Source organism: Protopterus annectens, chromosome 8.part0 (genome assembly GCF_019279795.1).
Source record: "Protopterus annectens isolate FY-2018-M chromosome 8.part0, PAN1.0, whole genome shotgun sequence".
Classification (NCBI taxonomy): domain Eukaryota; kingdom Metazoa; phylum Chordata; order Ceratodontiformes; family Protopteridae; genus Protopterus; species Protopterus annectens.
Window position 1 is genome coordinate 861189118 of NC_056741.1, and position 25040 is coordinate 861214157.

General features: G+C 39.5%; 1 protein-coding gene across 1 annotated transcript in view; it reads right to left on the reverse strand.

Moving 5' to 3' along the window:
- LOC122808355 (SLIT-ROBO Rho GTPase-activating protein 3-like) overlaps positions 1-25040 on the reverse strand; it is an 881720-nt gene that overhangs the window by 170134 nt on the left and 686546 nt on the right. The window contains exon 17 of the mRNA XM_044079321.1: positions 244-474. Within this exon, the coding sequence (XP_043935256.1) occupies positions 244-474 (231 nt within the window). The remainder of the gene's footprint in view (positions 1-243; positions 475-25040) is intronic.

Consider the following 25040-nt stretch of genomic DNA (forward strand, 5'->3'; position numbering starts at 1 on the left):
TAGGGGATGAGACCAACCTTAAAAGCATTGGTAGGACTGCTCTGCTTTGTCTGAAACTTGTAAAACTCTACAGGTATCAGGCTAATTTTGTATGAGCAGACAAATAAAAGGAGCTGCATCACTAAAACTCATATAGGTAGCTTTAAAATGCTTTCAATATTCAGAAAGAAAAGAGAAAGAAGAAAAAAATAAAGCAGAGAATATCCATGTTTTAAAACTGCTTATCCAGTGTGTGTGCCTTACCAGTAATCCTCTTCTCCGGTCATGCATTTCTCATATACTGGACCTTGCAGCTCCTTCACCCCAGGGAAGACCTTGTCATGGTGAATAATGATGGTTTTCACAACCTCGTTGACATGAGCTTGAGTGGACACTGGGTCTTGGTCCTCTGGTACATCTCCCATAAGCGTTGGACCAAAGCACACTGCTAGGTTGTGTGGATCCATCATGTTCTCATCGCTGTACTGAGAAACACTAGTGGTGAAAGGTGGTAGTGAATAAAGGAATGGAGAATAAAAAGAAATAGCTTGTTTTAGTTCTAAGTAGTCATGAAAAATTTCATCAACATAAATACACAACCTTTCTGCATTCAGATTCTAGGCAGTAGAAATCAAATACCAACAGTGTCTCTATGAAATGCAACCTATATAAATACTCCAGGGGAGACACCTTACAGTTACATGCAACAGTATCACATCAGGAATGTTGGCCTTTATCAAAAACGTAAGACAAAAGAATGCCCTTAACAATTTGTACCTTGAGTTTTTCATATGTTGTTGAATATTGTATGTCTAATCTAAATATCCTTCCTTAAATATTACAAAAAGCATTTGAAAACAATCTCCATCACAAAAGCATTTTACAAAATTAAATGGTATAATCTTTGCAGAGCTTTTTTCCCTGTGCCTCCACTGAAAATGGTATCCATGCCCAGTCGTTCTTTCCCGGTAAACAAATGTAAAATAATTATTATAATGACAAAAAAATACAGTAAAATAATATCTCTAAGCATTTCTGAATGAAAAAGAAGTATCAGTAAAGTTACGGAACGTTAACACAGACAGAAGTAACAGTATGACAATAAAGAGGTGCCCTAGCTTCTACAGAAACTGAACAAATGGGAAACTCTGTTCAACAGTGGGACAGCTAATACAGCATTTAAGGATTCCTGAAGGAACAGCATCACAGTGAGTAGCATTGTCACTACACAACAATTGTTACTACACAACAGTTGTCACTACACAACAAGAGGATGTTCTTTGTGTTTCACTGTTGCAGTCATTACATTTGGGTTATATGCTTGCAGGTAGCCCTCAGTCAGGCTGATTAACAAAGTATTGGGTCCTGTGTCAGTTGCTGTCCCTTCTTCCATGACGTCAAATTGTCAGGGGTATAAATCATGCAGCCGATGCCATTACATCAGTCTTTCTTGCCGTGCGGTGCCAGAAACAGAAGCAGTTCGCAAGTGCCGGTTAGCCGACTCCTGAAATTTTTCATTTTTGAGTTTCAGAACCGAAGTCTTCAACTAAAGCTAAGTACCCCATTGGGGAAACTTTTTCTTACTCCTTACTGATGTCAGTAAAATTTATAATTGCATTACTTGTGGAAATCAAATACCTCATAAAGATATTCATTCGTACTGTATTCCTTGCCTAGGCCCTGACCACGATGTACCTTGCTGTCGGTTTTGAGCTTTATTTAACCAGCACACTACCCATCGTCGGTATATTTTCGCCTCTAAATATTTCGGTTCTCGGTTTAATTATCCAGAAATGTCATCGGTTAGCCATCGACTACCGGGATTCTGAAAAAATGCAAGGATAAAGACAAAGACAGGCCGCCGAGGTCCAAAACTGCCAATGATGCTTCTCCTAAGCAGGTCGCCAAGTTCGCCGGTACTCAGTGAGGCGCTTTCGCAGCCCCTGATAACTGCTACTTCTGATTTGCAGGCCTCTACTGAGACCCATTCGGAGACTGGTATGCCACGAGATGCTTCAACTATGGAACCTGCGAATGTCTCTACCTTGGATGGGTCCAGAGCCACTGTACAGGCACCTGCTGCTGAGAGTGTATTCAGGCCTACAGACTTAAATATTAAACCGATGCCTCCTTCTTCTCTTAGGCCTAAATCTCGAACCATGTCTAAAAAAATGATGCCCAGGCCACATGCTCAGGCCTCTATGCCTAAAAAACAAATGATAAGAATGGCTGAAGATCTAATAACTCTAATCAGGGGTAGCCAACCCTCCCCCTTTCTCAGAGGCCTAGGACCAAAGTGGTTTATGAATTTTCTGACCAGGATTCTGTTTTTTCTGATTCTTCTGATGATCTGGATTTGCCCTTATCTACTTATGAGGATTCTGATGCAGAGGACTCCATTCCCTCTGCTTCTCCTACAGAGGATTTTTCTTTTGGGGAAACCTTACATACTCTAAGGGAGCATTTCCACTGGGAAAGCCAGGATTTTTCTGATTCAAAAAAGAGGCTCAGGGATTTCTTACTCCTACCTCAGCATAGGCCTTTAGCTATTCTTCCTGTACTAGACATTGTTGATGATGCTTTTTCGGAATCTAGTTTGGCCCCTGATTCCTTGCCTCCTGCTCCCAGAAAACCAGACAGATACTACAGGGTCCCTGAGTCACACAAGTTCCTTTTTAAAAATCCTATTGCGGATCCAGAGACTATTTCACAGGGGACCGAGGGCATTAAGGCTTCTACTGCTAAAAATCCTACCCCTTCTGATAGAGACTCCAGGGCACTGGATAGATGGGGTAAGAAGGTTTACACTGCTGCAACCTTAGCCATTAGGGCTTTAAACTGCCAGTTTCATATGTTAAAGTATCAGCAACATGTTGTTGGATTGCTTAAACAGAAAATGATGTTGCATTCTGCTGAACAAGTTGGAAAACATACTTTGCAATATGGTTTTGATTCATTAGAGGCCTCATGCAGGGCAGCTGTTACTGGGTCTGTGCTCAGAAGGCATGCTTGGCTTAAGGAGCAATCTTTGCCTGATCATGTTAAAGCTAAATTGTTGGAGCTCCCTTAAATCAGGACCGCCTGTTTGGCAACAAGGCTGAGGAAGTTCTTAAAAAGATGGAAGATAAAGCTATATCTATGAAAACTGTTAAAGATTTCTTACAAGTTCAGCCTCCTAGATTTAGTAGGCACTGGCCCTCTATGAATTGATCCTTTCCAGCCCCTTCCAGGTCTTCTCAAGCCAAATCCAGACACAGCAAAAACCCCAGGTTTCAGTCCCAGGGGACACACAGGACTAAACATTGGGGGGCCTCCACTTCCAAATCTGGGAGTAATAAGACTCCCTCCATGGTAAACTGTCTCAATGACTTCCTTTTAAAATTTCCAAGCACTTATCAACTGACTGCCCCTTTGGGGAGAAAGATTGCTCTTCATGCAAAGAACTGGGAACTCATTACCCAGGACAAATGGGTTTTAAATATAGTGTCCCAGGGATATAGATTTCACTTGCACACATTGCCAACACCAAGCAGGTGGCCGGACCTACCCTCAAATCAGTGGTCAGAGGCCCAAAAACAAGTACTTTCTCTCTTAAGCATGGGGGCTATTCAACTGATAATCCAAAACCATGGAAACAGTCCTTCAACAGTCGAACACAAAGATTTTATTCACCAATGCAATATTTTACACGAATAAAATGTAAACGCTTTTAAAAAATCAGTATACGTTTTCGTCCACAAAAAACTGTAAGACTTCATCAGACAACCATTCATTTTGAAAACCACATTTTATACACTCATATGGTTGAAACCAACCAATAAAACCCATTACTTAATAATCCCATTACCTAATTAATGAGAAATGGCTCATAAAAACTGATTAAAAAGATAAAACCACTTTGATGCTCATCACAATAAATACACAACTCATTATGTTTGATATGTTTAAAACCCATTTGGTTATACTAATACAAAGCATTTAAAACTGTGAAAGAAATCAATAAATATTTAAATAAATAGTTAAAATCTTATTGTTCAATAAATACTTCTTTTCCTTTATTCTAACTTACTAAAAAAGTCATGGCTAAAATAGCACCATCTACTGCTCTTGCTAGGCTGTTGCTAGAATTCATCTAAATTCTAGCTGCTCTTAATTTTAGTACTGAACTCAAAGAAATGTGATCATTCAGCCCTGGACTGCTTGTTGCTTCCAAAAATATCTGCCACCACAGCTCTTTGGATTCTAGTCTTTCCTCCCACAGGCCTCCCCTTGTTTCCTTTTTAACCTGTTCTGCCACAAAGAAAGAAAAACTAGAATTCTCACAAACTAAGGTATGCTTGTATAAAGCATTTGTTTCTTTTTTCTTTGATATTTCGTAGATGTGTTCATAGATTCTCTTTCTCAATGCTCTTTCTGTTTTTCCTACATAGTAGGAATTGCATTGTGAACACAGAGCTACGTATACCACACCTTGAGAATCACAGTTAAAGTGACCTGTTGCATTTATATTGTAATCCCTTGCTGTTATGGCAACCATAGCCTTATTACTAATGTATGGACATTGGTTGCAATGACCACACTGATATGTTCCGTACCTTATGTCAGGTAAGGCCATATTAGAAGAGTCTTCTCTAGTATTCCATTTGTTGTGTTCTAACAACTTTTTTATACTTCTGCCATTTTTATAAACTATTTTTGGCATATCTTTATTAATATTCTGAAGGTCAGAAAAGGAAATGAAACTGGTCCATTCCCTCTGAAAAATCTTTTTCACTTCAATATTGAATGAATTAAATTCCATAACTAAAGCTGATTTGTATTGACATTCCTCCATATCCCTAATATTATTCATTTTCTCCTGGGGCGGAATATTAAAATCTGAACAGATAAGTCCTGTGCCCTTAATTGGCTTGAATTTTGTAGATCTGTTAAGTTCCACTTCCTTTCTAATATTAGAGATGAACTCTTGTGGATAGCCCCTAGCTAAAAACATTCCTTCTAGTGTATTGCATTCCTTAACAAAATCCTCATTCTTACTAGTCATGCGACACCCCCTCACAAATTGTCCTTTAACAATATTCCTTTTGCAGTGTGGGGGGTGTGCACTAGTGAAATGTAAAAAAGAATTGCAGAAGGTGCTTTTTCTAAAAACCTTAGTTTCAAAGTCCGTATTATTCCCATTCTTATATATTTCCACATCTAAGTATTGCAATCTGTCAGGGGACATAGTGTATGTAAATTTTAAAAAGTTGGTGGTGTTCTGAAGATAAGTAAAAAACTCTAAAAATTTCTCGACACCCCCCTTCCAAAAAATGACAATATCATCTAAAAAGCGCCTGTAAAGCGTCCAATATTGCTCATAACCAGAATTAAGAACAAAATTAGATTCCCATGCTGCTAATACAATGTTAGCATAAGTGGGTGCGCAAGCCGCACCCATTGCTACACCACTTATTTGTTGATAGTATTCATTATTGAATCCAATAAAATTGTTCCTTAGTACAACTTCAACTAATTCAACTACTGCTACTTTCTCTAAATGTGTAAGTTTGTTGTCTAAAAATACCATGTCTTCAAAAAACCTCATCCCTTCATCATGAGGTATACATGAAAATAAGTCTATGACATCTATTGTCACAAAAAGTAGGTCATTAGTTAATAATTCAGGATTAATGTTCTTCAATAGGTCCCAAGAATCCTTAAGAATGTATTTGTTAGTATTACACAAATGTTTTGTTGTAATGTCCACATATTTGGCCATAGGGAGAGTCTTGGAGCCATCAGCTGCCACTATAGGTCTCAAGGGGGGATCACTAACATTTTTATGTACCTTCGGTATACCAAAAATAATGGGTATCCTCGGTTTCGGTACATAAAGAAATTGATGCAATTTCACATCAATAGTGCCCTCCATAAGCATATTGTTTAAAGTGTTGTCTATTTTCTGGTATGCCAAAAGAACCTCATTCTGAGAAACTATCCTGTATTTGTTGTCATCACCTAGGATGGTGTTCATTTTTCCATCATAGATAATGTTTTCCATGATGACCACCCCTCCCCCCTTATCAGGTTTCATAATCCTTATTTGATTGTTCTGTCTTAACTCATTCAACATCTTAGATTCTTCTTCCGTTATATTGTTCTCCTTAATATTGAATTTAAATTCTTTTCTGATTTTCTTTTCCAGAACGGAATCCAAATTTCTTATTTGGGGGTGATATGGGGGATTAAATGTACTTTTTCTGGTTAATACTTGTTGCTGGGAACCAAGGTCCAATCTCCTGGGGGGTAATGTGACTTGTAGGTTCACTTTTCTCAAAAACAATTTCATATCTATTATGGTTTGAACTATGTCACCTTTAGTATTAGGAATATATTTAAAACCTTTACTAAGAACATCAAAGTGAATTTTATTAATAGAAATATTGCTAAAATTATAAATAGAGAAATTATTTAATGAATAAGTAGTACCTGTTTGTAATATTCCTTCATCCAACCCATGGCGTACTATAGGTTGGGGTACAAGGGTCATATTCTGAGTAGGGGAAGAAATAGGGGTTGGGGTAAGGGTGCATATAGAATTAACTAATACCTCCCTCTCCCTCTTCTCCCTCCCCTCTGCTGAAAATTTTGAAAGCGTTTATTAATTTCTTGTTGCGGTCTTTCATTCATTAATGGAGGAAATTCAAAATCATAGTCCATCCTGTCATAAAAATTATTGGAAAAAGCTCTAAAATCATTTCTGTTGTTACCCTTGTTGTTGTTATTCACCCTGCCATTGTGATCCCATTTTACAGAGGGTGGTTTCGGGTAACTAACATCATTTTCATAATCTTCAATGTCCCTCCTCAGTTTATTAATCTTTCTTTGTTTAAGTGAAATACATTTGGCATCTATGTCTGAGCCTATCCTGTAATATCTTTCTTTTTCACTTCTAATTTCAAATAACATATCTTTCTTAATAAAATCATCTAACACAGTTATTTCTTCTTCTAAATTTTCTAACTTCCTGTTGTTCTCCTTTATAATAAGTCTCAAAATATTGATGCCACAATCATTGAAAATACTAATAAGTTCTGTGTGAAATGCGGTACCCGGTTCCACATTATTAGGGTACTTCCAAACCCTTAAACCCTTAGGTACTATTTTTTGCTTAATGCATTCCAAAAGGTAACAGTTTTCAATGTTCAACATTTTGTGTTTATGCATTAGTCCAGCCAGTTTGTCAAGTTTCAAAGCATAGGAGTCACCATCCACTGGTGCACCATCCTGTGCTCTGTGCATACTCAAATTTGTAGGATTTTTTAACCATTCCTGCACATTAAAATTGTCAAAAGCAGTGGGAACAGTACCTGAGGCTTTTGAGCCTGAACAGTCCTTGTGAGTTCTCCGAATATCATCCATACCCCGACTCTCGTTAACATTGTGCTGTTGGTTGAAAGGTTGTAAAGCCAGAGGTGTATCGGCCGGATTGAAGTCGCTACCATTCGGTTCTGCTTCCTCCATCCGTGCAGGGCTCTGCTCAATGTGATGTCTCTTCCGTTTGTGCTTAGAAAGCCCTCCTCCTTCCGTCCCTTCGGACATATCTTCACCTTCATTATGTCTCCGACTCCCAACTAGCACCGAACAGAGCAGGGTAAGGAGCTCAATTAGCTCTGTGAGTTGTCCAATTAATTTGCGGGTCTGTCCCACTTCTTCCCGGTTCAACGTTGTCGAACTGCTATCCATGAATAGCGCCGTAACAAACCAAAACCACAAATAGGCGCCAAATTCGAAAAAATAAACCAATAATCCAAAACCACGGAAACAGTCCTTCAACAGTCGAACACAAAGATTTTATTCACCAATGCAATATTGTACACGAATAAAACGTAAACGCTTTTAAAAAATCAGTATGCGTTTTCGTCCACAAAAAACTGTAAGACTTCATCAGACAACCATTCATTTTGAAAACCACATTTTATACACTCATATGGTTGAAACCAACCAATAAAACCCATTACTTAATAATCCCATTACCTAATTAATGAGAAATGGCTCATAAAAACTGATACCAGAAGAGGAGAAGGGACAAGGTTTCTACTCAACCCAGAAAAGACAATTCATGGCGTCCTATCCTGGACCTGTCTACTCTAAACACCTTTTTGGAGATTCCAAAATTCAAGATGCTGACTCTTCAGCAATTACTTCCTATGCTAGGCAAAGATGCCTGGTTGGCAACACTAGATTTAAAAGAAGCATACCTGCACATCCCAATCAGGAAATCTTGCAGAAGATACCTATGCTTCAAAGCAGGCTACACGCACTATCAGTTCTCTGCACTGCCCTTTGGCTTATCCACTGCATCCAGGATATTCACAAAGTGCCTAGTTCCAGTCATTGCATTTTGCAGGCAAAAAAATATTCAAATATACCCATACCTGGACGATTGTCTAATTCAGGCAGAAAGACAGGACATACTTTTGAATCATCTGGACTTTGCACTAAGCAGAAACCTCATGGACCCACACAAGTGGAAACTGGAACTAAGGATTTTCACCATGTTGACAAGCAAATGGAGAAGCCCAGATATAGACCTGTTTGCCTATCCCCGGAACTACCAATTGGACACATTTTGCACAAGGAATCCCCACAAACAAGCCTGGAAAGTGTATGCTCTGTCCTTCAGCTGGAAAAACCTATCAGTCTATGCCTTCCCCCCTCTGCTCCTGCTCTCCAAAGTACTACTAAAAATCAAACAGGACAAACCAAGGATGATTTTAATTGTTCCAGACTGGCCATGCCAACACTGGTACCCCCTTCTACTCAGTGTGTCACGGTTATCCCCATGGCACCTGCCTCAGACTCCTTCCCTGTTGTCTCAGCAGGAGAACCAGATTCTGCACCCTCAGCTTCTAACACTGAACCTTGCAGCCTGGCTAATTACATAATCGCTCCTTTGCCATCCCTCAGTAAACCTGTGATAGATATCATTTCAGAGGCAAGGAGGCCTAGCACTAGAAAATCCTATGCTGAAAAATGGAAAAGATTCTGTGCTCGGAACCAATCTCAAGGGATGAGCACATCAGTGGCCAATTTACCTCAGATTTTACAATACTTAACTGAAATGCTTCACAAGTTCCTGTCTTTTTTCCTCCATTAAAATCCATGCCTCAGCCATTTCAGCTCATTATAACACAGCACCCCCCCCTTCTTCTCTAATCCACTGCTCATACAGTTCCTCAGAGGGGCCAAAAATTTGAGACCACCCAGGAGACTTTACTTTGTTTTGGAGAAACACACTTTACCTCCTTTCGAGCCAGCTGCTACTGCAGACTTAAAATTTCTTTCTTGAAAAACAGCTTTCTTTTTAGCAATCACTTCAGCTAGAAGGGTATCTGGATTACAGGCCCTTATGGCAGTGGAGCCTTTCATCATCTTTCATGCGGACAGGGTGTCCCTCAGAACCAATCCATCCTTCATGCCCAAGGTGGTATCCAGTGTGGCTCTTAATCAGTCCATTCATTTGCCAACCTTCTTTCCCAATCCACAGAACAAAGGGGAACGGATACTGCATTCCTTAGATGTGCACAGACAACTCAGATTCTACTTGAACAGGACTACATCTCAAAGGAAATCTGAACAACTGCTGGTAGCATTTGCTCCAGGGGCAGACGGGAAGGCTATTTCAAAGCAAACCATTTCTAAATGGATAGGTCATTGCATTCATTTCTGCTATAAACACCATGGAAAACCTATCCCCCAGGGGATCAGACCTCACTCCACCAGGGCTGCATCTACCTCTACAGTCTTTCTCAGGGGTATCCCTTCCAGGGACATCCTAGAAGCTGCTACCTGGAGTTCTGTACATACTTTCACCAAGCATTACCATTTGCCAGTTTTCTCTAAATCCAGAGCTGGATTTGCCACTGCAGTCTTGCAGGGCCTTATAGCTGGTCCTAATGCTATCTAAATTCCTCCTCCCAACCACAGCTTTGTGAATCTACCCAAACGTAATGACTGCAACAATGAAACATGAAGAACATAGTACAGTTGTGCACACTTACCATAAATGTACATGTCTGAGTGAATTCACTGTTGCAGTCCTGGTTACCCACCCCCCAGCCACCTAACTTCATTTGGCTATACCTCTACTTTCCTTTACTATGCTTAAAAGCCTCTTTGGTGTATTTGCCTTTTTGTTGGAGGTATATCATTGTACTTTTATATTTAATTGCTCCCCATTATGGGGGCACCTGACATCTGGGGCAAGAAAAACTTATGTAATGACATCGGCTGCAGGTTTTATACCCCTGACAACCTAACGTCATGAAAGAAGGGACAGCAACCAATGCAAGACCCAAGACTTTGTTAATCAGGCCGACTGAGGACTACCTGCAAGCAGACAACCCAAATGTAATGACTGCAACAGTGAATACACTCAAACATCTACATTTATAGTAAGTGCACACAACTGTACTTTCCCCAGTTTGTTTATTGGCTAGGGTACCTTCTCTATGGAGTCACCATATCCTGTTTGTGTTCATTTGCTTTTTTTCTGGGTTCCATGGTTTCCTTCCTCATCCTAAAGATATGGTAAGGGTATTAGTAAATGTGTATTGTCTGTCAGTGTGTGTGTGTGTGTGTGTGTGTGTGTGTGTGTGTGTGTGTGTGTGTGTGTGTGTGTGTGTGTGTGTGTGTGTGTGTGTGTGTGTGTGTGTGTGTGTGTGTGTGCGTGAGATATGGAAGAAAGGCCTGTCAATCTACTTCCCTTCCCTATTAGCCTAGTAAACTCCAAGGATAGTGTTGGCTGTTAATGGGGTCACTAACTCTACAGGTGTTGGATACAGTATGACTGCAATGGATGATGAAAGCCAATAAACTTGTAAGTTCTGGAATAGCAGAACTAGATGCATGAATTAACCAAAGATATTTCAAAATAATCAAAGTACTCTGTAATTATAAATTTCAGAATAATCAGTATTCCAATGATACAAGGGCAAGGAGATAAATGCTTTCAAGAATGCAGCACCGTCTCATGGTACAGGATGAATCATAAAGTCTACAGCAATGTTTGAAAATGTAAAGTGTATGTGTAAACAAAGTCTTTCTATCCATTGTGCCTTTATTATTTTTTATACTTAATGTGAAGTGCATTTCAGAGAAACATAGACTAGGAAACAAGGCAAAAACTACCTGGTCAGTCTACTCTGCTCATGTTCCTATTTTTCTACTGAATGGATAAACTGCAAACCCTGATTAATCAACAGCTTATTTTCCCATCCTCTCATGAAAACTGCCTTGTATCTGTTCCATGAATTTTTGCATTTCCTCACCTTTTGACTCTTACCTTCAGAGCGTTGTTTTTTTCCCACACATCTCTCTGTTTTATGGCAGTTCACCTGAGGACTCTTGCTGCTTCCCCTGTGTGTCCTTAAGGTTTCTGGTACATGTTCTTCCTTCCCAGTTCATTTTCCTCTCTTTTTATATGAGTCACTGAGCAGGTGGTACTATATGCTTGTTTTTCTCATCTGAGATAATTTTGCTCTGTCTGTGTTTATAAAGATCAATTTCTCCAGAACCGCAGACAACATTGTGGATCTAGTTTCATCAGCTATCCATAACAGGGAGAATGACAGTTTGTTTTTGCTTGTGTTGATGCATTTCCATCATAATTCTTATTTAATGCACTAGCTTTGTTGCTGCTTCATGAGAACACATGCTGTGTGTGTTTGTTCACTCACTTTTTTACTGCTATAGCTTTTCCTCCAATTCTATACTCCTCTCACATATTTTTACTTTCTAAGTGCATTGTACAGTTTTTTTCAAGTAAATTTGAATAAATGTGTATACCATTTCTCCATACTTGCAAAGTCCACGTTTGTCTTTTCATCAACTTGTAGTGTGCATGTATGCTATGTATAAATGCATAGTATTCTTCCTACATCTGCTACAAAAAAATTAGAAAGGCCTTGATATGACCCTAATGAGCATTGATCACCGTAATACTAACTACTTACTATCCTTTCTTCAGTCTATGTAGCTAATTGCTATATCATATGTAGTACATGGAGTGTCTTGATTACGCTCCCAAAACCAGAAAAAAAGAAAACCTGTTAGATGCTTCAGGTGAGACATGACCATAACAGAGCTTTCAGGGGTAAGAATTGTTATACACTCTCTTAGTGTTGTTAAGATTAGGTCTCTTGGAAAATATATTCTTTCCCTCGGAATTGTTCCTGAATAGCTTGCCTCATATTCTGTGCATGGAATTTTACAGATGTCATTCTGTAAGTATCTTAATTACAACAGGATTTAAAAAGCTCCCCTGACTTTTTCCTCTAGTTTTTCTATGCACGTCATCTGTGCACCTGCACCCACTAAGTGCTTTACTGGCTTTCAAACCCAGTAAAATGTTGTACTTTTTTCTTTTGTATCTGGTAGTACATAAGGTAGATAAAACTATAGAGTTATGATCGAGTATCATCAATCCTAATACTTACTACGTGTTCTCAACATGGATGCCAAGATTCACCTTTCAAGCTTTGCTCTCAAGATGAACTTCTTGGCATTCATGTCTCAAACACATAATAATATAGCTATGATTGGAGACCCGTTCATAACCCTCTGTGTTATTATCTAGTCAATGTTTTACCCTAGAACTTACTTCAGAGCTGTATTTTATATATATATATATATATATATATATATATATATATATATATATATATATAAAACTATATCACTCATCACATAGTCCCACTAAACCTACACCACCAAAATCCACACGTAGAAAGACAAACACATTCGCAGAGGCTCTCAATAATAATCTGCTCAAGCAACAGAGACCTCCAAAGTAGAAACGCAAGCAACCTACCCCCAACACAACCCAAATGACATATAGCCCACAGACTCAGTGTGCCAATAAACCACAGCCCATATGGCAAACCAACATACCCAACACACTAGTCATAGGTGACTCTATAGTCAGGCACACTGATGTGCCACTCACCAGGCTAAACAAGGAAAAGGTTACTGTCAGCTGCCTGTCGAGTGCCAGTTTCCACCACATAACCCACGCATTCAGGTCACTCCACAACAAGTACAAATATGACTCTGTCATTGTCCATGCTGGTGTGAACAACCTGAGATGTACCTCCCTGGACTACATGAAAAGAGACATGGAAAAGCTCTCCGATCTTGTAGCCCAGGCAGTTATAACCCTAGCCCTGCGTAGCATCCTGCCATCACCCAGTACAAGGACAAAATGATTGACTTCAACAATTGGCTTAGCTTCTGGTGTCATTTTAAGGGGATCCACTATCTGTCTGCCTGGGATGACATGGTTGACAGACCACGATGCTTTGCCAGAGATGGCCTGCACCTGTTGGCCCTGGGATTCAGGATACTGGCTAAGGCTCTTCCCGCCTCTATACTGCCTTTTTTAGGCAAGGTTCAAATGACAAATTCACCACCATAACAGGAACAGGCAAGCAAAAACTGAAGGTAATGCTACTCAATGCTAGAAGTCTAAATCTCAAAATGCACTCACTCGTGGCACTCCTTAAAATGGAGAATATCGACATCTGTGCAGTGACTGAGACCTGGTTCAAGGCTCTAGAGAGCACATCTGCATTACCAGGCTATAACTCATACCACACTTTTCGGTCATCTTACCTGGACTAGAACACCAAAGGCAGAGGTGAGTCCATATTCATTAAGGATATCCACACCTCCAGGCTAGTTGCGCAGCATAATGCATCCGAGGTTATCCAAGTGCTACTAACTCTGGGCAAAACTGCAATCCAAATTGTAGCTTGCTACAGATCCCCCACCATGCCCCCAAATTCCCACTCCTCTTTTCTTGATATACTGGAAAATATAAGGGTTCAACCAAACACCCTAATAATGGGCGATTTCAACTAATGGACCATTACCTGGGAAAACTACTCATGTACCAACTTCTTCACTCAATGCTTTCCGGAATTCATAAATTCCAATGCCCTGGATCAACTTATCCACACCCCCACCAGGGGCAACAATATCCTAGACCTAGTCATTACCAACATGAGTGACCGGTGTTCCACACCTGAAATCAACTCCTCGTTGGTCAGATCCGACCATAAGCTAATCACCCTAGATATCTGCATCCCGCCCCCACCCACCATTAAGGAAACCATGGTAAAAAATTTCTCCAAAGCCAACTTCATGCTTCTTAAGACAGAAGTGGTGAACTTCATGACACCCATGCAAATGGACAATACAGTTACGACTGCTGAATCATACACAAATGCAGTCTATAAGCACTTACACGAGTGCATGGATCATGCTATCCCCAGCAGAACAAAGATGCTATCCTGCAAAAAAAGGAAGCCAATCTGGCGGTCCCCTGCCATAAACAAACTCTACAACAGAAGGAAGAAACTGTTGCAAAAGAGAGTAAAATCCCATGAGTGGAGGAGCTCCCAGGTTAGCCTCAGTAAGAAGCTGAGATCCCTTATAAGATCCTTCAAAGCTAGCTACAAAAACAAAATTGCCACTGATTCTAAGGGCAACCACAAAGCATTCTATAGCTATGTCAAGAATCTCAATGGCAACAATCAGATCTGCTCTGAGTTACAGCACAACGGCATGAAAATTACAGAACCAACTGATATTGCCAACATCCGGGCAGATAGGTTCAGTGCTAACTTTACCCCCTTCTCACCCCCTAAAGGGACCATATCTATACAGGAAGAATGCAGAGTCACTGTAATCACATCTATGCAGGTGAAAGCTGCTCTCTGTAAAACCTAAAACACAGCATCCATGGGACTGGCAACATCCAAGGCTGCGTTTTACACGAACTTCAGAACGAACTGGCTCCCCACCTAAGCAGCATATTCAATCATAGTCTCATGTCAGGCTTTGTGCCCACTGAATGGTGCACAGCAACAGTTATCCCACTCCACAAAGGAGGAGCCACCACTGTTCCTGGGAACTATCGCCCTATTAACCTGATGAGCCAGGCCAGCAAGGCCATGGAACGTATCATCATGGAACTCATTAACAAAGACATTGGTTACCTCCAAACTCTGGAGCCCACCCAGTTCGGGTTTGTGAAAGGCAGATCATGCCTTCTGAACCTGATTGACTTCTTTGAGGCAGTCACCAAAGCTGTAGATGAGGATAAGTGGTTCACACAGCCTATCTTGACCTCACCAAGGCTTTCAACACCATCCCTCATTCTGGAATTATAGCTAAACTCACTAAACTAGGTATAAATCCCTATGTCACAAGAAGGGTTGCCAACTGGCTCACTGACAGAACCCACACTGTAAAAGTTGCAGTCTCCAAATCTTACTTCAAACCAGTGACAAGTGAAGTACCACAGGGTTCAGTCCTGGGACCTCTTCTGTTTGGTATCTACTTCTCTGAAGTACAGGCTAACACAGAAGGCCTCTGGCTAATGAAGTTCACAGATGACTGTAAACTAGGAGCCATAGTCGGGTACCCAAATGATGTGGACATCCTACAGAAGGGCCTCACTGAGACAGATGCCTGATGTCAGAGTCGTGGCCTCAAGCTCAATGCCAAAATGTGCATTGTCATCCCCTTTGGTAAAAAACTCTGTACCCATGAACTACCACATAAACAGCAGTCTACTTAATGCCGAATGTGTGATAAGAGACCTTGGGAGCCAGGTGGACAATAGTCTCTCCTTTGATAATCACATTGCCACAGTAGTCAGGAAATCCTTCTACATGGCACACCTCATCACAAAAGGTTTCTCATGCAGAAAAAAAGATGTCATTGTTCCCCTCTACTCAACACTCATTATAGAGTACAACACCCCTTTTGGTATGTACCTCACAAGACATCTACAACAACTGGAAAGGCCACAGAAATACCTCACAAAGAGGATTACCGGCCTCAAACAGATGCCCTACGCAGACTGTCTCAAAAAACTTCAGCTTTACTCCATCGCACATCGCCTACTCAGAGGTGATCTCTGCTTAACATACAAAGCTATGTCAAACCCAGAGCTCTTGGACATGCTCCACTTGAAGAAATCCCAATCCTTCCGAGCTACATGCTCTAGGGACCTAAACCTTGTCATCACAATAAACAGAACATGCCGGAGGGATAGATTCCTGTCCCAGAGACTTTCCATACTCTGGAATAAGCTACCTATCTATATCAAACAAAGCTCCTCATTAGCACTCTTCAAGAAAAATCGTGATGATTGGATGGGAAATAGGAAATTCACCCCTGGGATCACCTCTGTGGCTCTGCTCGACATGGCACAGGAAAATCATTTTCTTGGGTGGCAAAAGCCAGGGTACCTTTTTGGCTGGGCTTGTATAGGCCCCAGGGCCGATAGCCTAGTACCTACCTATGAACCTATAACTGGTGGGTCGCAAGTGCACAGTGGCCCATACAATTACTTCAGTCACGTCTGTGCTTATTTACTTTACAACTCTGCACAACTGCACAATAACTAATACTTTAATACTAAACTTACTGTAATTGTTACATCAAATCCCTGTTTTGTCAGATAATAAATCTATATTCTTGATATTCTGTAAGGCAATACAGTCTTTGTCATCTAGTTGGTTTGGCACTAGCAAATCAAAGGTTGCATCTCACGCTGTACATGGTAGAGCTGTACAGTCTGTAAGACATTGCCCACCCCACAGAAAATAACCTGCTACTATGTCCAGTCCCTACTGGCTATCAGTCATATCATATCAATAGAGTCCTTTTTATCTAAATGTTTATCTCATGTGGTTATTTATGTAACATAATTTTTAAGACTTTAGAAACTGTGAGGTTGTCCATTAGATACCTGTACACTCTTTGACTCTCTCCTGTCATCCCTTGATATACGCATGTGCAGCTAGCTGGCTGTGACTGCCAAATTCTACTGAGCTGCTAAATCCTCCCATATTCAACACTACCAACTCTTCTACTTATAATACTGTACACTTACAATTTCTACTCCTGAATCCTTCCATATTAAACACTACCAACTCTTCTACCTGTAATACTGTACACCTGTGATCTCTACTCCTGAATCCTTTCATATTAAAAGGATTTTTATAAAATAATTTAACATGTACTACAGGTAGTTTTAATGGATTGATTTTTAATAGATTCATTTTATTCTTCATTATTTATTATTTATTACCATTTGAATAATTTGAGCAATTGGAACAATTTGAACAAGTGATATTTTTTAGTTTTTTATGTTTTTAAACGATTGTAGTGGAAAGCCATGCTATGGTACATGTATGCACAAGCGATGTACTGTCATTTTAAATGTGGACTATATGGTGTTTTTGGCACCAAAAAGTTTATAAATTAGGCTATGATTTTGTACGAACTTGTTCTGATGAAGTCTGCATAGTTCAGATGAAAGTGCTTAACCGTTGTTTTTATACTATTTTATAGTAGTCATTCAATAAACCTTTTTTGTGCCTGTTCGAGTCATGTTGCACCTGTGTTGCTATTTCATATTACTAAGACATTTTTGTCTTATGGACTGTGGTTACATTGTTGTCTTGGTTCTTCTGTCCATATTCAACACCTCCAAATCTTCTACATATAATACTATACACCTGTGATTTCTACCCCTGAATCCTTACATATTAAACACTACCAACTCTTCTACCTGTAATACTGTACACCTGCGATCTCTACTCCTGAATCATTCCACATTAAACACTACCAACTCTTCTACCTGTAATACTGTACACCTGCGATCTCTACTCCTGAATCATTTCACATTAAACACTACCAACTCTTCTACCTGTAATACTGTATAACTGCGATCTCTACTCCTGAATCATTCCACATTAAACACTACCAACTCTTCTACCTGTAATACTGTACACCTGCGATCTCTACCCTTGAATCATTCCATATTAAACACTACCAACTCTACTACCTGTAATATTGTATACCTGTGATCTCTACCCCTGAATCCTTCCTTGTTCAACACTAACAACTCTTCTACCTCTAATACTGCATATCTGCAATCTCTACCAATAAATCCTTCCATATTCAATACTAATAACGCTAATACCTCCACTACTGCATATCTGCAATCTTACCAATAAATCCTTCCATAATACCTGTAAATACTGCATATCTGTGGTCTCTATCAATAAATCCTTCCATATTCAATACTAATAACTCTAATACCTCTAATACTGCATATCTGCAATCTTACCAATAAATCCTTCCATCATACCTGTAATACTGCATATTTGTAGTCTCTACCAATAAACCCTCCATTTTCAATACTAATAACTTTAATACCTCTAATATTGCATATCTGCAATCTCTACCAATAAATCCTGCCATATTCAATACTACTAACTCTAATACTAATAATCTAATTACAGATAAAGTCACCTGCAGACTAGTTAGACTGGACAACTCCATGGAGTTACTCCAGGTTCAGATTGCTGTGGGTAAGACCCCCCCCCCCCATTCAAGTCATAGCTAGTTATAGATCCCCCTCCATGGATAGTGATGTGCGCAAGGCCTACTTGACCAAACTGGAGTCAATCCAAACACTGCCAAACACTCTGATCATGGGGGATTTCAATTATCCCACCATCAACTGGGAAACCTACTCTAGCCATAACTCACTAGCACAAAAGTTCCTTGACTTTGTTAACTCAAATGCCCTGGAACAAAATTGTTCAAACCCCAACAAAAGGAACAAAGTTACTAGATCTGGTCCTCAGTAACATGACAACCAGATGCACCACTGCAATTGTCGGAACCTCATTAGTTAAATCTGACCACAAATCAGTTGCTTCAAACTGGGAACTCACAAGGTGTAAAGTCAGGCTTATAAACTTCATAAAAGCAAACTATACTCTCCTAGGGGAAGGTATAAATACATTCCAAGCCCCACTCCCAGCTGGAAGTGGTAACCATACCAAAGCTTACAGTAAAGCCTGAATAATCACTTGTATAAGGGTATTGACTTTGCTGTTCCAGAGAGAATCAAAGCCAGAGCCCCAAGTAAAAAAAAAAAAAAAAAAAAAAAAAAAAACGGCCTGGTGGACATCCAGCATCAACAAACTTTACAACAAATGGAAAAAGTTGCTGTCTAAGAAAACTAAGGGGAGGCCACAACAATGGAAAAGCACCCTCTTCAATCTCAACAGGCAAATAGGACAACAAGTCAAATCCTCTAAGCATAGCTTTCAGAAAAAAATTAGCAATCACAGCCAAGGATACTCATAAGGCCTTTTACAGCTATGTACATAGCTTAAAAGGTAGGAGACAAGCATGTGCCAAACTAGTGACTAACGGTATCACACACACACTGATGCTGCACAAACCTGCTAGCAAACAGATTTGGTTAAAATTTCACTCCCTTATCCCCTCCAAACTTATCACAAATCGTCCCCCAATTTCATTCCATCCTACATATCCAAACAGCAGGTCATGAAAGCCTTGTCTGAGGCAAAAAAACACAGCCTCTGTGGGATCAGACAGCATCCCAAGCTGTCTTCTAAACAATCTTAAAACGTGAACTAGCATCACCATTAAGTACCCTATTCAGTCACAGCCTAACCACTAGCTTTGTTCCTGCTGAATGGAGAACAGCAACAGCTATTTCCCTCCACAAAGGTGGCTTAACAACAGACCCAAGGAATTATAGACCCATAAGTCTGACCATCCTCATATGTAGAGCCACGGAATATATCAACATGGACCTCATAAATAAAGACATAGGTCACCTACAAACCCTGGATCTGACCCAATTCAGCTTCGTCAAAAGCAGAACATGTCTGTTAAAACCTGGTGGATTTCTTTGAAAATGTGACCAGACCACTGACAAGTACAAATCTGTGCACACAGCATACCTCAACTTGGCAAAGACCTTTGACACAATCCTACACTCAGGCATTACAGATAAACTTAGCAAACTGCATGTAAACCCCTTTGTTGTAAGATGGGTAGCCAAATGGCTCACAAACCAGTCACACACTATCAAAGTGGGTGGCTCCACATCCACCAGCAGACCTGTCACCAGCGGGGTGCCACAAAGGTCAGTACTGGGCCCCCTACTGTTTGGTATATACTTCTCAGAAGTTCAGGCCAAAACTAAGGAGCTGTGGCTGACCAAGTTTGCAAATGACTGCAAATGGGTCTATATCACAACATCGAACTTAGAAAAGTTCGATCGTTGTAATTTCAAACCCTAAAGTTCGAAACCCAACAAAACCGAAAACGCAGAACAGTGATTTTTTTCCCAGGGGAAAAAAATCGCTGTTCCGTGACCAAAAAAAAGAAAAATTAACCTTAAACTTAAACTAAACTGGGGGGCTTTGCCCCACACACCCCTAATGTGGGGGGATGTTCCCCCCACACACCCCCTACTTAAATATACCAAATCTGAGATCGCACCACAGTGGAGGAAATAGCAAAGCCATGAAAATGGCCCACCGATTTTTTTTTCCCTAGGAAAAAAGTTGATGTGTTGTGGCTTTGCTATTTTCAACTTTTGGAATTTAGGGTTCGATATTCCAACATTCAAACTTGTTTTAGTTCGATGTTGTAATATAGACCCACTGCAAACTGGGTGTAATTATTGAATCCCCAAATTATGTCAGTATACTTCAGGAGGGTCTTACACAGACCAACAACTGGTGTCTTAGTCATGGTCTCAAACTGAATGCAAAGAAATGCATCATCATTCCCTTCTGTAAAAACAATGTCCCTTCACACTATCAGATTAACACCACCACCCTATGTACCTACAAAGTGTTAAGAGATCTGGGATTACAAGCAGACTGCAACCTTAACTTTCACCCCCATGTGTCTACAGTAGTAAGGAATGCTTTCTACGTAGCACACTTGATTAGCAAAGGTATCGCCTCTAGAGCAAAGGAGGTTATAACCCCTCTATACTCGTCACTAATCAGGCCCATAATTGACTATAACACCCCTTTTGGTATGAACCATACAAAGCACCTGCAGCAATTTAAGAGACCTCAGAGGTTTCTAACTAAGAAGATCAAGGGACTCCAGCACATGCCTTACAGTCACCAACTAAACACTCAGTATCGCATAGACTTCTTAGGGTTGTCTTATGCCTGGCTTACAGAGCAATCTCCGACCCAAACCTAATGAATTTGTGCACATTTGGTTATTTCAGAATTGTGTGTTTATTTTAAGAAATGGTATCCCTTTTCTACAGTTTGTCAAAAATCACTGGTTTTGTTTCTCAAACAGTCACTTTGTTGCTAGAGGATCAGGTTGCACCATATTCTAGTTAATGTAAGTGCTCTCCTTGTGACTTTTTACACTTTTCTAGATTTTTACATTAAATTACAGTTTCAGTTAAAATTCCTTATATTGTGCATTTGTTTAGCATCCAGACTGTTTATGTTTTTAATAGATTTTCCATTTCAAATTACAAGGTAGTCTTAAAAAGGAAAGGGTTAATTCATTGATTCACTTTGGTCAGCTGTTTCTGATGTAATTGTTTAAATAAGTTTTTTTAAGTCTTTGACTTGGTCTGAAGAAGTTCCTTTTGGAATGAAAGCACTTACCAGGTTTATGTAATAAAGTTTATACTTTCGTGGTTCGTTATTGCGTTGTAGATTTTCCATTTTGTTACACAGAGTGCTCCCATTATGCTAAAGAAAGTGATGTCCCTTTCTTTTTCAATGGAATCTTTTACTAATGTACAGTTTCATTTGGTTTTCTTGTGGTTTAATGCTCCATGTGTGGTATAAAGTGTAGCAGCTGCATATTACACTGTAGTTTGCTACAATTTAAAGGGAAAAATATTATTTTTTAAGAACTGATGTGCTTTAAAGCTCTGTGTGTCATAATCTGTAGCAGCTGCTTGCAACAGATATTGAAAGCAATTGTCAGAGTTTAAAAAGAAAGAAGAATTAGAGTTGATAGGGTGTACCACATCACAGGACAGTATGAGGTACCAGAATATCTAGTCACACCTCTAATTTAATAAAGCCTTCATTTTGTTACACTGATAGCATCTCTGTTTTGCAAGTAAAAGTGTTTCCCCATGACTTTCTACTATTTTTTCTCCATGTTTGCAGCTTAATCTTACATAAAAGTACAGTTCCAGTTGGTTTTCCATAGTTCTTATTTGATGACAGGAAATAATTTTCTGCTATTTCTGAGTGGTGAACATTGTTAGCTGGAGTTATAACTGTCTTTTCATTGGCTCTTTCACTTTTCCCTCAACATATCAATGTTTTAGCCATTTGCCTGTGTCTGTTCCCAATAACCCAGGTGGATGAGCTGAAACACATGTGCAGAGAGTGGATTTTTTGGCATTTTCAAGTTTAAACTCCACATGAATTTCAGTTATAAATACTTAATTTTTTGTATTATAGCTGTTTTGCATTTTCAGTACTTTTTTGCTTATTCTATCAAATGTTATAATTTTTAGTTTGTTTGGTTAACATTACTGGCTTAGTGTCTTGAACAATCACCTGGCTGTTAGAGTATCATACTGTTTGAAATTCTAGTTAATCTAAGAGTTCTCCCTGTGATTTTATATTTTTAACTACGTCTTGACAGACAGATATGCATACAATGGTGGTGGCCCATATTGGGCTAAATATCCTGGCATGTGAAACCCTGCAGGATACAAAGACAGACATGGTAGAGCTCTTCATGTATGTCACAAATGCAGGAAAGTCCCAAGTACTGAGTGGAATCCTTCTGTCACGAAAAACTTATGCTACATATAAAGGTAAAAAAATGGGTGGATTTAACAACTGGCTAAAGACTTGGTCTCATTCTAAGGGATGTGTCAGCATGGGATGAGATGTCTGACAACTGTTTTGGCTTTTCTACACTGGGGAAAGCTTTTGCAGCCCCCATTGCTCCTTTTTAGGAAGGTCTACCTGATGAACCTCCCATCAAAACTTACAAAACAAATTAACCATTTACTTAATGCTACATGTCTAAACAACAAAGTGCCGGTCCTTGAGGCCCTCCTGCCTTTGGAGCATACTCGTATATGTGTTATGTTGTTACAGAACCCTAGCTTAAGTACCTAGTCAGCTCTCCTCAGTTCCCAGGTTTTGTACTTACCAGCCCTGATGGAAACGATGGTGGTGCGTCCATATTTGTTAAACGCCACATTATCTAGTCACAGTTACCTAGAAACCTACAAGTGGAGCTTACAGAGATTCAAATCACTCTAATTAAAATCAGCTGTCAGTTCATAGTATACTATAGAACTCCCTTCATATTTCCTGAGAATCGCACATTCTTATATATTCTCGATGAACTCCATATAAGTAGGAATGTTTTTATCCTCTGTAATTTTAACTAAACAATGATTATCGGGGGAGTCTATACCACTGACATAGGCTATGCTAAAAATTATTCAATTTAATCCACTAAAGCTCCCTTGACCTTATTGTTAAATAACTTACTAGAGAACAGACTACACTTGAACTGGTCCTAACAGATTTAGCTTCTGTATCTACTATCCCCAAGGTATCCCCCTTACTAGTCAAATCAGACCACAAACTAGTAACCTTCTCCATAGATTCTCCAAGCCATTGGAAACAGATATCGTATAATTCAAGGACTTCAAACTGTAAAAAATCTACAGTTCTGTGATGAAATCTCTAAATTCAAGTAAAACTGTATTGCCTACAATACGGGTTCTGCAAAGAGTTTTACTGAAAAGTTCTACTCGCATCAGAACACATGTATTACGCTGGTAGTTCCAATCACATCCAAAATAACCTGAAGGTCTAAAAGCAAGCCAGTGTGGTAATCCTCAAGCATCAATAAACCATGCAATAAAAAGAAACAGTACTGTAACTAATGTTGGATGAGAGGGGTAATTAATTGCTCTGGCACTGAGTGTTGGGGGCGAGATCAGCCAATCCCGATTTTAATTTAATGCAATACCAGCTATGCTTCTGAAAAGAAGAAACTCCTAAACCAATATAGCAGAACAAATGATTCAGACAGGTAAATAAGATACTAAAAAAGACATAAGAAAAATAAAAGCAGCCCTTGCACTCAGACTAGCTACTGAAGATACAGACAACTACAAATCTATCTTGTCAGAAAAATAAGAAACAACTTTCAGCATAGCTCTGAGTGTTGTTCATAATGGTACTAACTATTCCAATCCAATAGATATTGCCAACATACTGGCTAATAAATTCAGAGTCATCTTCAAACCAAAGACATCTACAGTGGATATAAAAAGTGTACACACCGCTGTTAAAATGCCTGGTTTTTGTGACATAAATAAATGAGACCACAATAAATCATTTCAAAACTTTTCCCACCATTAACGTGACATATAACCTGTACAATTCAATTGAAAAACAAACAAATCTTTTAGGGGAAAATATAAAAAAAATAAAAAAACATACAATAAGCTGGTTGCATGAGTGTGCACACCCTTAAGCTAATACCTTGTTGAAGCACACTTTGTATATCCACTGTATTTTTAACTCACTTATTCCTGATGGAATCATGTCGCTGACCATCATGAAATAGGAAGTAATGAAAGTACTCTTTAAAATGAACAGCACCTCATCCATGTGGCCTGATTGCATACCTGGTTGCCTAATTAATATGACTAAGCAATCATCAGTGGACTCACTTCTCAACCTCTTCAGCCTGAGGCTGACAACTGGCTTTGTCCTGTGGGAGTAGGGTACAACTGTTGTGATGCCACTCCACAAGGGTTACACCACCACAGACCCTAAAAATTACAAACCCATCAACATCATGAGTCTTCCATGTAAAGCTATGGAGTGTATCATAACTGACCACTTTGACTTTATCAAGAATAGATTCTGTCTAATGGATCCTTTAAACTTCTTTGAGAGGGTAACTCATGCTGTAGACTGTGGACTAGCCATACACATCATTCTTTGACTTTGTCAAAGTATTCAAGTTCCTACTACATGAAAAAATACTACGCAAGTTAAAGGCACTCCAAGTTGACCCATATGTAGTTAGATGGATACCCAACTGGTTTAGAGAGAGGACTCACACAGTAAGTGTAAGGTGTGCACTTTCTGACAGCATAAGGGTAATCAGTGAGTTCCACA